Genomic DNA, 14,569 nt, shown 5'->3' with positions numbered 1-14,569 from the left:
AGTTTGTTACTTCCCTGCTGCTATCTGCCATTGGGCTGCCAACCAGGCCCTCCCCACCATCCCAGTCCCGAGGGCCCAGGCTGTTTGCTTTGTCCAGTTTTTCAAGGAACTCTTAGATTTGTTCTGTATTAGGGTCCCTGTTGCCCCTTGGTCTGTTTGTAAATCATTTGTTTTTTGTGTTGTGGTTCTTGCATTTGTAACACTAGTTGCTACATCTCCCTCAATTCATAAACCCCCTGTGGGCCCCTACATCGCCCCCACTCAGCAGGAAGCAGTAACAGAAGAGATGATCTTCATCCTTTTTCCCAGTGTATATGAAAAGGGGGGAATGATGTAGGAGGTAAAAAAAGGGTTAATAGAAAAACCCAAGACCCAAGCTCTAATTAAGATATTAACTCTAAAAAGGGAGTTACACCCCAGTTAATGGATAACTTACAAGTCAAAATGCTAGGTTCTTGTACCCACAGTGATCAGCATCCATAACGGACAAAAATGGGTCAGGTCAAAGAACAATAAGGGAAAAGACAAGGCTATGGAAATTCTTTTTTTTTTTTTTTTTGGTTGGGCAATGAGGGTTAAGTGACTTGCCCAAGGTCACACAGCTAGTAAGTGTCAAATGTCTGAGGCTGGATTTGAACTCAGGTACTACTGAATCCAGGGCCAGTGCTCTATCCACTGCACCACCTAGCTGCCCCCAAGGCTATAGAAATTCTAAAGAAAAATGATTATATTTTGAAACTAGCCATGGGAATCAGAAAGAGACATGTGCAGAAAAGGCCAAATTTATCCCCAGATTCACCTTATGATGTGTAAACCCCCAAAACACACCTACACAGAAAAAGGTACCTGCCTCAGGGGTTGGCTTAGGACCCTCCAGGAACTCCAAATTAGGATAAGCCCTCCCCTGAAACACCCCAACGTGAAAAATATGATAACGAGGAGAGGCCTTCCCCTGTACCTCCCCAAGGTGGAGATTATTATAATGAGACTGATAATCAATTTATCCAGACTACAAATATAACTGTCTTTCCTTTCCTTATTTGAGAGAGATACCTTTCCACTATTCTGGTTCTCTCCCTGTGGTCACTCACAGTATTGCAATAAAACTTGGGAAACTGAGTCACCGAGTCTTGTAATTCTTTTGGGATGACCCACAATCAATTTGACCCCAAAATTCCATCCCACATCAGGCTGAACTGGGAGAATCCTTCAGACACATTTAGGGGACCTGAATGAAGACCAGTTCCAACCACTAACTTTCTCCCTTGCTCCAATTTTCCCAGGCTAAGTAGATTCCTCTGGGGTCTTTGTTCCCCAATTGATGTGGGATGGATTTAGGGCCAAACTAATTGTGAGTCATCCCAAAAGAATTACAAGACTCAGTGACTCAGTTTCCCAAGTTTTATTGCAATACTGTGAGTGACCACAGGGAGAGCACTATGGAGGTGTCTCTCAAATAGGCAAAGAAAAGACAGTTATATTTATAGTCTGGATAAATTGAATATCAGTCTCATTATAATGATCTCCACCTTGGGGAGGTACAGGGGAGGGCTTGCCCTAATTTGTTGTTCCTGCGGGCTTGAGTCAGTCCTCGAGGTGGGTCCCTTTTTCTGTGGAGGTGTGTTTTGGGGTTTACCTGTCATGGGATGAGCTGGGGACAAATCTGGCTTTTTCTGAACATGTTACCTCAACTTGCAAAGGTCAGATTGTCCCTGTGTTTCATTCCCAGGCCTAATTTCTGGATTATCAATTAAAATTTTTATAAACTGTCTCTGTGTCTTTGTTATAGTTAAGGTCTCTGTGACCTGCCTCTTTCTGTTCATGTCATGGCTGGTGATTAATGGGGGTAACAAGAGCCTGGCCCTGCCTTGTTTCCCAAGTTTTAAGTTATCCATTAATCCCTTTAGGAGCTGGGGTCTGTAAGTTATAGCCCTCCTTGGAGCTCAGATCTAAATTAGAGCTCAGGTCTTGGGATTTTCTGTTAACCCCTTTTTTGCCTCCTATGCTCTGCCCTTCCCTCAGGGACTTTCTCTGGCCTCCTAGTCACCCTCTCTTTGCCATCTTTAAATGAACAAACAAGAAACCCTCTCTTCCCCTTGCCCCAGTACTGGCCCATTTTCTCAAATTGCTCCAAGAAGCCCTGTTGGCCTGGCACAGTGCCTGGCACAGAGAAGGTGCTGTTTTCTTGTTTTAGAGGTTTTATAGAGCATCTGACTCTTCAGGAACCCTTTGGGGGTTTTCTTGGCAAAGATACTAGTTTGCCATTTCCTTCTCCAGACCATTTTACAGATGAGGAAACTGAGGCAAACAGGGTGAAGTGACTTGCCCAGGATCACACAGCAAGTAAGGGTCTGAAGTTGGATTTCAACTGGGATCTTCCTGACTCCAGGCCAGGTACTCTATCCATTGCACCACCTAGTAGGTGCTTAATGAATGTTTATTCAATGATTGGCCTGTTCAGGCTTATTGGCTGAGCTGGGCATGGAAGTGGAAGGTCCCTGAGGTTCCTTCTTAATCTAAGAACCAGGAGCCTTGGTGCTGTGACTCCTTTCTGCCCCTGCTCAGCTTTACTTCTAAGTGCCCTGTGGGCAGGGACAGGGGTCCCAAGAGCCAGGGAACTTGTGGCTCCCTCTTCAATGACTGGGACACTGGGACTTGCTTCTCAATTCCTCCTACCTCTCCCAATGTATGGATGAATGAAAGACAAGTCATTTATTCAGCTCTAATGAACAGATTCCAGGATTTGCAATAAGTGCTAGGGATTGATTCAAGGTCCAGAGAGCAGGTCTGCCCTGAGGAGCCTATCTGATTACAGGTGCTGGCAACCCTTCCCAGAAATCCAAGTCATTTGGATGACTGACCCCCAGACTGCAGATGGAATTGCAGTGTGAGGTGATCACCCCTCCTCCCATCTCTGATCTTTGCTCCATTCAAGTGGATTAGTGTTCCTTATTCCTTCATCCCCACCCACTCCTGGATTCTGGAATCCCATTTAACTGTCCCCTCTTTCTCTGAGCCTTCCTTCCTTTCCCCCCCTTCTCAGCCATGCCCTTCTCCACTAATTGGTGCTTAGACAAGGAGGTGCTTGGTGCTAGAACTGGCCAACTGAGCTGGCCTCCCAGGCTATAGGAGGCGGAGCCAAGATGGTGGAGAGAAGCCAGGAAGTTGCTTGAGCTCTCCTAAATTTCCCTCTGAAACAGCATTAAATTCAGCCTCTAAACAGATTCTGGAGCTACAGGTGGTACAGAAGGATGGAGGGAAACAATCTTCTGCCTTAACATATCCAGAAGGTCTTCAGGAAAGGTCTGTCTCACCTGGGTAAGAGGGGGAGAGGGAGGAGCAAAACATAAACTCAGCAGAGGACAAATTATAAAATGCTGCATGTGAAGCCTTAAAAGGGAAGAGGAAGGGGCAGCTAGGTGGCAGAGTGGATAGAGCACTGGCCCTGAGTTCAAATCTAGCCTCAGACACTTAACACTTAACTAGGCATGTGACCCTGGGCAAGTCACTTAACCCCAATTGCCTCAAAAAAAAAAAAAGGGAAGAGGAGTTGGTCCCAACACCAAAAGGCCCTCTTAGAAGAGCTCAACAAGGATTTGACAAACGAAATAAGAGGCAGAAGAACAGGTGGGTAGAGACTGCTGCCCAGGTGTTCAGTAAGCTTCCTCTAGCATCCACCCTACTTCTTCCTAGTCTGGAGAGCCTAATTACCCCCTTGTTTTCATCCATAACAAGCAGCCTTTCCCTTCAGCCTTCTGATCTTCCTTGGGGATCTGGTGGGAGTCTGACTTTCAAAACCTTTAGAAATGCTAATGACTCTCCCCAGAATCTCTCCTTCCAAGTCTCACCCCCCCTCCCCTTCTCCAACCCCCTGTTGAGAGTTTTTCTGTTTGTTTCTCATTAATTGCCCATTGATCTGTTGTTAAAGGGATAGTTCTTAGAAGTTCCAGACTGTCAATTATAGGAGATTCTAAGACCAAAACAGTCCTTGTCCTGGGGAGTTTACACTCTAAAGGGATGATATTGGGGTTGCCACATAATTCATGGATATTGGGGAGCTCTCTAGGGCATGGGGGGCCCTGACTCCTGGGAGTGGTGCCAGATCCCTGAATGTCTGAGCTAGCCTGGATTTTGGCAATATTCCAGGCCCTGAATCTGTTCTCTGTGACTGGGGAAAGTGTCCCAGACAGCCTGGTCCGAGGCAGGGCTGGGAGGCAGGCCTTCCTGAGTCTGGCTCTCTGTTGACAACATGGAAACAATTCCTCAGATCACGCCTGTAGAGAGGACACAGATGGAAGGTAATCTCTGAGAGGAGAAAGCACTAGCAGCTGGGGAAGGAGGAAGAAAACCAGGGCAGGCCTGCAGAAGGGGGGATCTGAGAGCCATCCTGAAGGAAGCCAAGGCAGAGGGGGAGGGGAGAGCCCCCAAGCAGGAGGGAGCAGAGCTTGGGGGTTGTTTTCTGTTTGGGGGAGGGAGGGAAAGAGAGGGAAAGGCTGGTGAGTGTAGTACATACATGGAAGGGGGAATAATGGGAGAAGGATAGAGAGGTCTGCAGCCAAACTGTATTCAGTCCTATGGGCTAGTTTTCCAATTTGTGGAATTGGGGGTTGGATTGGATGAAATAACATCCCATTTATATGGGACATAATTGTTGGGGTTTTTTTTTTTGCTTATTTTACATCTTTATTCTTATCTTCCTTTTGTTACTAGTATAGAAATCAGACCTTGAAAATAGGCATTCACACAGTATAGTTATTATTTCTGAATAAAGACAAGTGAACAGTAAGTCAATTATAATGTGTTTCAGCTGCTGTTAAATGATATTTTGTAAGACAGTATAGCTGTCTCTTGATGAATTACTTCACTAAAGTCTGCCAAATTCCAGAAATAATCCTATCCATGTTTACAGATATTCCTTTAAGTTTTAGAGAGAGCCAACTTTTTTCCTATTCCTAATTATGCCTGTGTTACAAACTTATGACTACTGGCAGCCTTACATGGAAAACACATGAAATTCTATGCACTAACAAAACATGAAATAAAGATGAATTCGAGGTAGAAGTTGAACGATGCAGGCCATAACTTCTCTACAGGACTTACCATTACCAGTTACCATCACATCTTTCTAGTTTATGTGTACAGGACAGCCTTAAGTTACCTAATATTATCTATACAAAATCATATACAAAAAACCTGACCAAGCCGAGGAAACAGGCAAGCTTTTGACATGTTACAGGAGCATGTAATTGGTTTGACTTGAGGGCTGCCAACATGGATAGTAACCATAAGGAGGTGGTTGGTTATAACCAGATTGTCCATCTTGATGATGCTGATGGTCATTCCCCCGGGGTCTTCCATGCCATTGATTAGATCTGTTGTCACTTGGCTAACCCCGCCGGCCATGCCTTCCTCCAATTTGTCATCTTGCAACCGTTTGCCTCAGTTTCTTTGACTGCCACTGGATCCACTCTTCACAATCAGAGGGGAATCAGCAGGGTGTTTCAGGTATTCTCCATACTCTGTATCCTCTTCTGTGAATCGACTGGCAAACATCTCTTCAAAATTTGGAACAGTATCAGCAGTATCAAGTATGAGTCCTGGAAATCTTTCCTCAGTGGCTTGGGGCTGCTATACAATCTAGTGGCGCTTTTCCTTTGAAGAAGTGTAAGTCCTAGATAAGAGGCATGAAACAACAGACATTAGGAGTGGTGGTCAGTAGGTGTATGTGGATCAGTATTAGCTTCACCACATCTCATTAGAGCCAGTAGTAGTCTCACCAGAGAACCAAGAACATAACATTTTGGTGCAGTGTAAAGAACACTGTACTCACTGGGAGCCCCTTCCTGTCCACCACTCCCTCCTGATAGGTGAAGCTTGCTACCACAGTTTTTCAGATTTTTTTTTCTGGAATGCAAAGAAATGGGGAGTGAGGGGCACCCATCCCCCCAAGGTAGCCCTCAAACTGGCCAGGATGGTGGCACCTCTACATGTGTCCCTGATCAGCCTGCCCACCCACTGCCTGGCTCAGGCCCTGTAACCCAGGCCTATGTGGGAGCCCACAGCATTGGGTTTTAAAAACCCTTTGTTTCTGTGACAAAAGCCATATCATTACAGGGGAGTCTCAAGTAACTTGTCCAGCATAAACATAGTGTCATGGCGGAATTTGAATTCAGGTCTTCCCTCCAAGGAGGCAGCTGGGTGGTGACAGGGTGAATGGGGCACCAGACCTACAGTGTGTGAGACTCATCTTCCTGAGTTCAAATGTGGCCTTGATGGAGAAGGCTAGACCTGAATCCAAACCTCCTCAGAGCCCTCTCACCTCTCTCAAGTAACTTGATGTCTTGTCCTCTCAGTTTCCTCATCTCTATGTTCCAGACACTGCACTGGGCTGCAGAGGACAATCAGTGTTGTTCCTTCAGCAAGTTTAGGTCAGTGTTGGGGAATTCCTCAGCCCAGAGGTCCCAAAAGCCTCCTGGACAGCAATAAGAACAATCAGAGTTGCCTTTCTCTAGCTCCCAGGTGCCAGGCACTGCTGAGCACTTGGGAAATGGAATCCTCACAGCAGCCTTTGGGGTAGATGCCATTATTCTCCTTCTTTCTTAATTGAGGAAAGTGAGACAAGCAGGTCAAGTGACTTGCCCAGAATCACACAAAGTGTCTGAGATCAAATTTGAACTCAGTTCTTCCTGCCCCCAGGCCCACCTTGCTGGAATCCCTGCCTGAAGGTAAAGTAGCATCAGCTCCCTGGAAGCTGCCCTGTGGGGAGCATCTCAAGGGAACAAGGGGAAGTAGAGGCATAAATAGGGTTTTACACAGCCTCAGTCCATCTGGGGAGGCTGGGCAGCCACTTTGCTCATTGGGGTGGTTGGGTATAGAGGCAGGATGTCGGGTGATTTGGGGAGAATGTTAACCTTCCTCTCAGGAGTTGCAGAGGTTGTTTCAGTGGGGATGTTTTCTCTTGCCCAGAATGTCTGGTGGGGCCAGAGGAGGTGGGTCTGTAGTTCATTCCCGCAGAAGATCTTATTGGTGACTCCCCAGTTATTGGAGGCTTCCCTGAGGTCTGTCTCTGTTCACATAATCCTGTAAGACAGTTCGGTTTCTTTGACATCCAAGGTAATTCTTTTAGGGAAGAAGCTGTTTCCCCCAAATTCAGTTGATTTCCTCCACATTGGCAGCCTAGAGGCCATCCCTGAGTCTTGACTCTGTCTTGGCCCCATCTCCCTATAGCAGATTAGCTGCTAAATCTTTCTTGTTTGTCCTTTTAAGTTGTGTCTGCTAGTGGCCTCTTCTTATCTCCAAGTATTACAGTTTCACTGTCTATTTTTGCCTTTCATTTTTCTTTCAAGTCCTCTCTGTGCCCCTCCCCTCCACTATTTTCCTGAACAATTCACTTTTCTGGGGCCAAGTAAACAGACCTCCCCATATGAGCCACTTCCACACATAGGCCCAATCCAGGAACTTAACTGGATTCACTTAACTAACTGGCCCTTTGACTCCTTCTCTGTGATGCTCCTAGCCCAGGCTTTGTCTTTATGCTGCTGTTCCCATGCTCAGGATGCCACCCCCCTCTTAGAACCCCTGAGTTCCCTTGGAAAGCTCTTCATTCTCAGCTGAGCAGTAGGCTTTTCCCCCAAGCCAAGCAGATATAGAAGGGGATCTTTGTATGTGTGCATACTCCTTCATTTGGCTTTAGTTTTTACCCCCAGACTTTCCCTTCCTCTCCAGGTGAGGTCACAGGAAGCGAGGGGATCTCCCCCTCTGGGCCCATGTGCATCTCTGCTCTAAGGCCCCATTCCAGGTCCCAGTAACTTTTCCAGGCATTGAGCCCCTCCCTGCCCACCACTCCCTCCTGCTAGGTGAAGTCCAGGGGGTGGGACTGCCTTTACTTTTGTTTTGTTTTTTTTCAGAGGCAATTGGGGTTAAGTGACTTGCCCAGGGTCACACAGCTAGTAAGTGTTAAGTGTCTGAGTCTGGATTTGAACTCAGGTCCTCCTGACTCCAGAGCCGGTGCTCTATCCACTGTGCCACCTAGCTGCCCCTGCCTTTACTTTTGTTAAATAGAATGCCAGAAGGATCACTGAGGATTCTGAGCTGGGGTGTTGAGCTCCCCAGCCCAGGAATCCCCCTTTCTGCTCCTCTGTGGCCTCCATCCTGGTTTCCGGCCATCCTTGTGCCCCACAACCAACATGTTCTGCTTTCTGCACCTCTCCCCTTGATGTGGGGTGGAATTAAGGTGATCAAATGGATCGCGAGGGGTCCCAAAGAATTGATGTAGGAGGCAAAAAAGGGGTTAATAGACAAACCTAAGGCCCAAGCTCTGATTTAGATCTGAGTTCTAAGAAGGATTCAGACTCCAGTTAATGGATAACATGGGCCTTCATTACAAGTCAGGGCCTAGGCTCTTGTTACCCACATTAATCATCACCCATAACAAGAACATAGAGAGGCGGGTCATAGAGACCTTAACTATGACAAAGACATAGAGACAGCTTATAGAAATTCTAATCGATAAAGGTTAAAGTGGGTCTGAGAACGGAGAATGCAGGGACACTCTGACCTTGGCTAGTTGAGGTAACATGTGCAGAAAAGGCCAAATTTGTCCCCAGATTCACCTTATGACACGTAAACCCCCCAAACAGTCCTCCACAGAAAAAAGTCCCCACCTCAGGGATTGTCTTAGGCCCCCAGGAACTCCAAATTAGGATAGGCCCGCCCCTGTACCTCCCTAAAATGGAGATTATTAGAATGAGACTGAGAATCAATTTATCCATCCTATAAATATAACTGTCTTTCCTTCCCCTATTCAAGAGATACCTCCATGGTACCCTCCCTGTGGTTACCCACAGTATTGCAGTGAAACTTGGGAAACTCAGTCCCTGAGTCTTGTTGTGGTAAAAAGTTTTAACAGTCGGTTAGATAATAGAGAGACGCCAGTTTTGGGGTTTTTTTAGGACCACCCTTTTGGGGAGGAGACTAACAACATTGCCTGCTGAGCACTCGACTTCTGACTTCCGGGGTGCGAGCTTAAAAGGCAAGGAGAGAATGAAAGTGGGAGCTTTTTCCTGCTCCGCTGGTCTCCTGGCTGCGCTGCACAGACAGACTCAGACTGGAGTTTGACTCGGCCCGGCTCTCGGTTAACAGCACGCGCTTGACTCGGTTTCTCTCCCCAAAGGTGGCCTTGGGTTTTGGTGAGTTTTATACAGAATATAGACTAAGCCTAGACTTAAGACAATTTGTATTGTGTTTCTACTTTCCTATCCTTCTAATCAACATCACCTTGTGACTACCATACAATAAAGGCTCTATCTAGAAAACCAGAAGCTTCTTCCATTTACTAGTCTGGGAGATAAATTAAGGGAAAGGTTAAGTAGGGGAGATTTATGATCTAATATCCAATTTTAATCTCACATTGTAATTCTTTTTGGAAGACTCAGGATCAATCTGATGGCTCTAATTCTGTCCCACATCAGAATGGGAAGACTCAGGGACTCAGTTTCCCAAGTTGTATTGCAATACTGTGAGTGACCACAGGGAGGGCACCCAAAGGAGAAAGGTGTCTCTCCAATAGGGAAAGAAAAGACAGTTATAGTATAGATAGATTGATTTATCATCTCATGATAATAATCTCCTCCTCTGGGGAGGTACAAGGGAGGGCTCACCCTCATTAGGAGAGCCTCTGGTCCTAAGCCAGCCCCAAGGCAGGTCCCTTTTTCAGTGGAGGTGTGTTTGGGGGGTTTACCTGTCATAAGGTGAATATGGGAACAAATTGAGCCTTTTCTGCACGTTACCTCAACTTGCCAAGTTGAGAGTGATTTAGGAGGTAAAGAAGGGGCTGACAGAAAAACCTAAGACTGGAGCTGTAATGTGTATCCAAGCTCCAAGAGGGATTCAGACCCAATTCTGAAAGGGATGAGTGGGCAACTTAAGACTTGGGCCCTCATCAAATCCCTTTCAGAACTGAGGTCTGCAGGTTATAGCCCCTCTTATAGCTCAGATCTAAATTAGAGCTTGGGGCTTAGGATCGCCTCCTCCATCACTCTTCCCCCTAGGACCTGGATTTTTGGAGGGTGAAGAGGGAAAGAGGGGTCCCTCCCAGGGGATGGATTCCAGTGGCTAAATCAGGTAATGGCCACACCCCTGGACTTAGAGGAAGATGTGAAGATGTGTGTAAGTAGGTAGAGAAAATTATAACATATGCTGTAACGTATGCCCCGGGACCCAGGTGTGGTGACCTCAGCTCCCCCTTAGGATCCAGCTGTCTTCCTCTGAGAGAACATCTCTGAGGGAAGAAAAACAAGACAGAAGGAAACGCTCCCTCAGTGTGAGGACTGGGGTATGGAAGGTCAAGAAGGGAGATGGGCCCGTTTGGAGGAGAGTGAAGGAGGGGTGGGCAGGTCTGGAGCCCAGACTGCAGAGAAGAAAGGGGGGCTTCTGGGGAGAGGAATGGCTGGGAGACTCAGGAAGAAGGAAGGATGGGCAGATCCTTGTGAGGAAGAAGAGGGGTGTAGCAGGGGGAGGGTCAGGAGCTTCTGCTGAGGAGGGATGGAGGCCCAGAGCAGGTAAGGGGGTGGGGGAGGAGCAGTGGGGGAGGAGAGGCCTCAGAACTGAACACCCAGGCAGGGGGAGGCCTTGGGGGAATTCTGCCCCTGGGGTGAAGTCTGGAAGCCTGGGAGGTGGGAAGGGGAGGAGAGAGGTCACTCTAGGAGCTGGAGGGCTGGGGAGGGGGGGCTCTTGGGATTAGGAGACCTTACCCATTGCAGCCTGGCTGGGGGCAGAAGCCCTTTGACCTGGGATCTCTCTGCCTTCACTTTAAGCTGAGATGTCTCTGCCTTCTGGGGGCCAGCTCCACATGTGCAGGTGTCAGGTAGGTCTGACCGAAGGCCCCTCCCCACTTCCTGCTTCTGCTGCCCTTTCCATTGGCCTCACCGTCCCGCTCTCTTGTTGTCTGTCATCATTTTGTTGTGGGTTCTCTTTTCTGCTCAAAGAGGATCATGACAGATGCGATGACTTACAATGAATTGGATTTAAGCGAGGAAGGGCTGGACAAGACCACCACAGTGGCATCATATTGTATGGAGCAAACTGCCTCAGTTTACCCAAATAACTCTAGGAGACCACCAAGTCAAGCAGAGACAGATTTATTACATCCTCATGAGGACGGGCAAAACCCAATTACACATTGAAGTCTTGCAAAGATATGCCCAATCCTCTAGGTTTTTATAGTAATCTTGAAAAGGACTGTCCCCACGTACACCTAGGGTGGATGAGCTCACAATCTAACATCCAATCCTGTCTCACCCAGGGTGCATATGGAGACATGCATACGTGTTCCAGGGACAAGGGGGAAAAGGGGAGGGGGAACAAGGTCAAACCAAAGGATAAGGAAACAGGGGAGTGAGAGTCAGATGTTTCACATCTCACAGTTCCCACTGACTCCCCTCTCCAGGCCCCTGTCTCTAAAGATAAGGATGACAGGGTTAAAATTTATCTTCGGCTATGTTGGGAAGAAAAGAATAATCCATTGTTGGGACCCCAAGGCCAAGGGGATTCTGCTCTGAGAAAAAGAGACAATGTTACTTAGCTGACATGTGGGGAGACTGAGCAGAAGTAAAAATACTGTTAATTGGCAATAAAACTTAAAGGAGACAGTGAGAATTTTGACAAGCAATAAACTTCTAACAAACTATACTGGGGCAGGTCTGGGTACCTTCCAGACCCCATGGTCAGAGTTTAATCTGACTCAAATCCATAATCATATCATACAATATATACAGTGGGCATGGCCCTGGATGTTTTAAGGTGATTAGAGTTAAGTGACTTGCCCAGGGTCACCATCTAAGTAAGTGTATGTGGTGAGATTTGAACTCAGGTCCTCCTGACTCCAGGGCCAGTGCTGTATCCACCAAACCACATGGCTCTTCCATTCTGACCTCTTGGTGAATGTCATCTTGGCTGGCCAGGAGCAAGCCTTCCTCCAATCCTGGCTCTGGCGATGTCCTCTGCTACTTCTAATGGAAGCCTGTCACATCCCCAAACTCCTCGGGTGCCTTCCCCAGTTTTACCACGGGGTCACAGTTGCCTGACCTACACATCTCACCCCTAGTATCAGATGGAGGTAGAGCTCTGGGTCTGGGGTCAATGAGGCTCTGCCGGGTCTCTTCCCACCTGGGATCCCAAGGCCCTTCTGCCTCCTGGGTCTCTGCAGGAGGATGGGGGAGGGGCATGAGGGCACAGGGAAGGAATTAGAGAGGGGGGCAAGTCCCCTTCCTGTTCAGACCAAGTTCACTTCCAAGCCTGACCCTCTCTGCTGCCCTCCTGTTCTGGTTAGAGTCTCTCTCCAGCGGGCAGGACCTTTGTAAGTGCTCAGAGACTTCAAGCTCTGCAATTCCAGGTAGACCAGTGTCCGCCCTAGGAAGAAAAGGCAAAGACAATGTCTCCCTCACTCTGAGATCCTTCTCCCTCCCCAGGTCAGCTTGCAGACAATTAAAGCCTATTCCAAAGAGAGCCTGGAGCCAGAGAGAATGACCCCGGGGACCCAGAGACCCCCATCCCAGGTGAGTGCAGCCCATCCCCAGACCTGACCAGCATCAGCTAAGGTGGCATCCAGCAGAGCCCAGGAAGCTTTATCCTGTTAGACAGAAGTTGTCCTGTGCCATGCTGTCAGCAGAGCAGACATTGTCCTCCTGGATCTGCTCATTTCCTGCTCCCTCAGAACATCCCAGTCTTCCCTGGTCTCTCTGAATCATCCCTCTCTTTTGTTGTTCTGAGGTCAAGTCAATGAGCATTTAGACAGTGGCTCCTGTGCTAAACACTGTGCCAACTACTGGGGATGCAAAGGAAGGTTTAACCAGTAACAGGCCCTGCCCTCAAGGGGCTCACTGTCTAGATGGGAGATAACATGGCAACAGCTAAGTCCACAGGAAGTCTCTACAGTGTAGATGGGAGGTACCCTCAGAGGGGAGGCCCCAGCATTGTCATTGACCAGGAAAAGCTTCTTTTCAGAAGGTGTGTTTTTTGCTGAGATGGGAAAGAAGCCAGTTTTGGGGACTTTTGACCCAGATCTGTGGATTAGGTCACCCAAAGAAGTACAGGCTCATCACAACTCTTGTCTTACCATAGAAAATCATTCATTTCTTTTTATCTAAGTCCAATTTTTTCCAACTTTTTAAAAACTTTTTAATTTAGAATTTTTTCCAAATGTGAGAAAATAATGGAGTTCTGGGGACAGAGAGAGCCTTGCCTTACCTTTCTTAAGGTCAGCCTGAGTCTGGAGAATTTCAAAGGAAATGTAGATTGACCTGGCTTAACTCACTTAAAACCACACCTACCTGAAAGCCTTGTCCCTCACAGGGTCCATCCTCTGAACTCTGACCTCTGCATGTTCTGCTCACGGACCACCCTCAAGGCCAGTAAACCAATAGATTTGAAGGATGTTAGCCAATTAGCTTTAGCAGTGTAGAAGGACCACCTCTCCTGTGGACCAGTAGGAAGTTTTATGCCCTCTCACATGCTCTTTGCAGGGAACTCAGAGGAGGTGGCCACCCTGAGCTCTATCTCTCCTTTCTGAACTTTCTAAGACATGTTCTCTCTTAGCTAATATTGAATATGCTTTAATTAATGCTTAATGACCAAAACTGGTGATAAAGCCTCTAACTTATAAGTAGCAATGTATTAGAAACCCCAGCTAAGTTCCCTGAAACTTGGGACAGAGATAGGCACCCCGATATAATTTCAAATTACATGTAAAAACAAATTTTAACATCAATTTTTCAACTTTGTGTCCCAAATTCTCTTCCTCCCTTTCTCCCCAACCCCCTTAAGAACTCAAGCAACTCAATATCCATGTGTAGCCATGCAAAACATCTCCATGTTAGTAAAGTTGTGAAAGAAAACTGACAAAACATCTTTAGAAAAAGGAACTAACAAAAAGATTATGCTTCAATCTGTATTCAGATACCCTCAGTTCTTTCTCTGGAGGTGGATTGCATTTTTCATAAGTTCTTCAGAGTTGTCTTGTATCATTGTATCACTGAAAATAACTGTCATTCACAGCAGATCATCTTACAATATTGCTGTTATTTTGTATACTTTACATCAGCTCATGTAAGTCTTTCCAGGTTTGTCTTATAGCATTCTGCTCATCATTTCTTTCTTTTTTGTTTTTTTGGTAGGGCAGTGGGGGTTAATTGACTTGCCCAGGGTCACACAGCTAGTAAGTGTCAAGTATCTGAGGTCAGATTTGAATTCAGGTCCTCCTGAATCCAAGGCCGGTGCTTTATCCATTGCGTCACCTAGGTGTCCCCTGCTTATCATTTCTTATAGCACAATAGTGTTCCATCATAATCTCAACCAACAATTTGTTCGGCCATTCCCCAATTGATGGGCATCTCCCCAATTTCAAATTCAACTTTTTTAAATCTCTTTTTGGATACCAACCTAATAGTGGTATTACTAGGTCATATCGTATTGTGAGAATCAGGATGCCAACCCCTCCTGAGAAAGACATTGTGAGAACCAGGGTGACGCCCCCCTGAAAAGAAAGCATGTGACTAGCATCTGGAAGCTGCCT

General features: G+C 46.9%; 2 protein-coding genes across 2 annotated transcripts in view; one reads left to right on the top strand and one right to left on the bottom strand.

Moving 5' to 3' along the window:
* Window positions 1-14,569, bottom strand: part of LOC122749581 (zinc finger protein 420-like) — a 410,887-nt gene that overhangs the window by 234,594 nt on the left and 161,724 nt on the right. The gene's annotated exons all lie outside the window — the stretch shown is intronic.
* LOC122746245 (zinc finger protein 420-like) overlaps window positions 1-14,569 on the top strand; it is a 136,634-nt gene that overhangs the window by 106,224 nt on the left and 15,841 nt on the right. Inside the window, exons 10-11 of the mRNA XM_043991712.1 lie at window positions 10,815-10,864; window positions 12,468-12,554. Of these exons, the coding sequence (XP_043847647.1) occupies window positions 10,815-10,864; window positions 12,468-12,554 (137 nt within the window). The remainder of the gene's footprint in view (window positions 1-10,814; window positions 10,865-12,467; window positions 12,555-14,569) is intronic.

This window comes from Dromiciops gliroides, chromosome 3, assembly GCF_019393635.1.
Source record: "Dromiciops gliroides isolate mDroGli1 chromosome 3, mDroGli1.pri, whole genome shotgun sequence".
In the NCBI taxonomy this organism is placed as follows: Eukaryota; Metazoa; Chordata; class Mammalia; order Microbiotheria; family Microbiotheriidae; genus Dromiciops; species Dromiciops gliroides.
The sequence above is the reverse complement of the archived record's forward strand: the minus strand, read 5'-3'. Positions and strand labels throughout refer to the sequence as shown.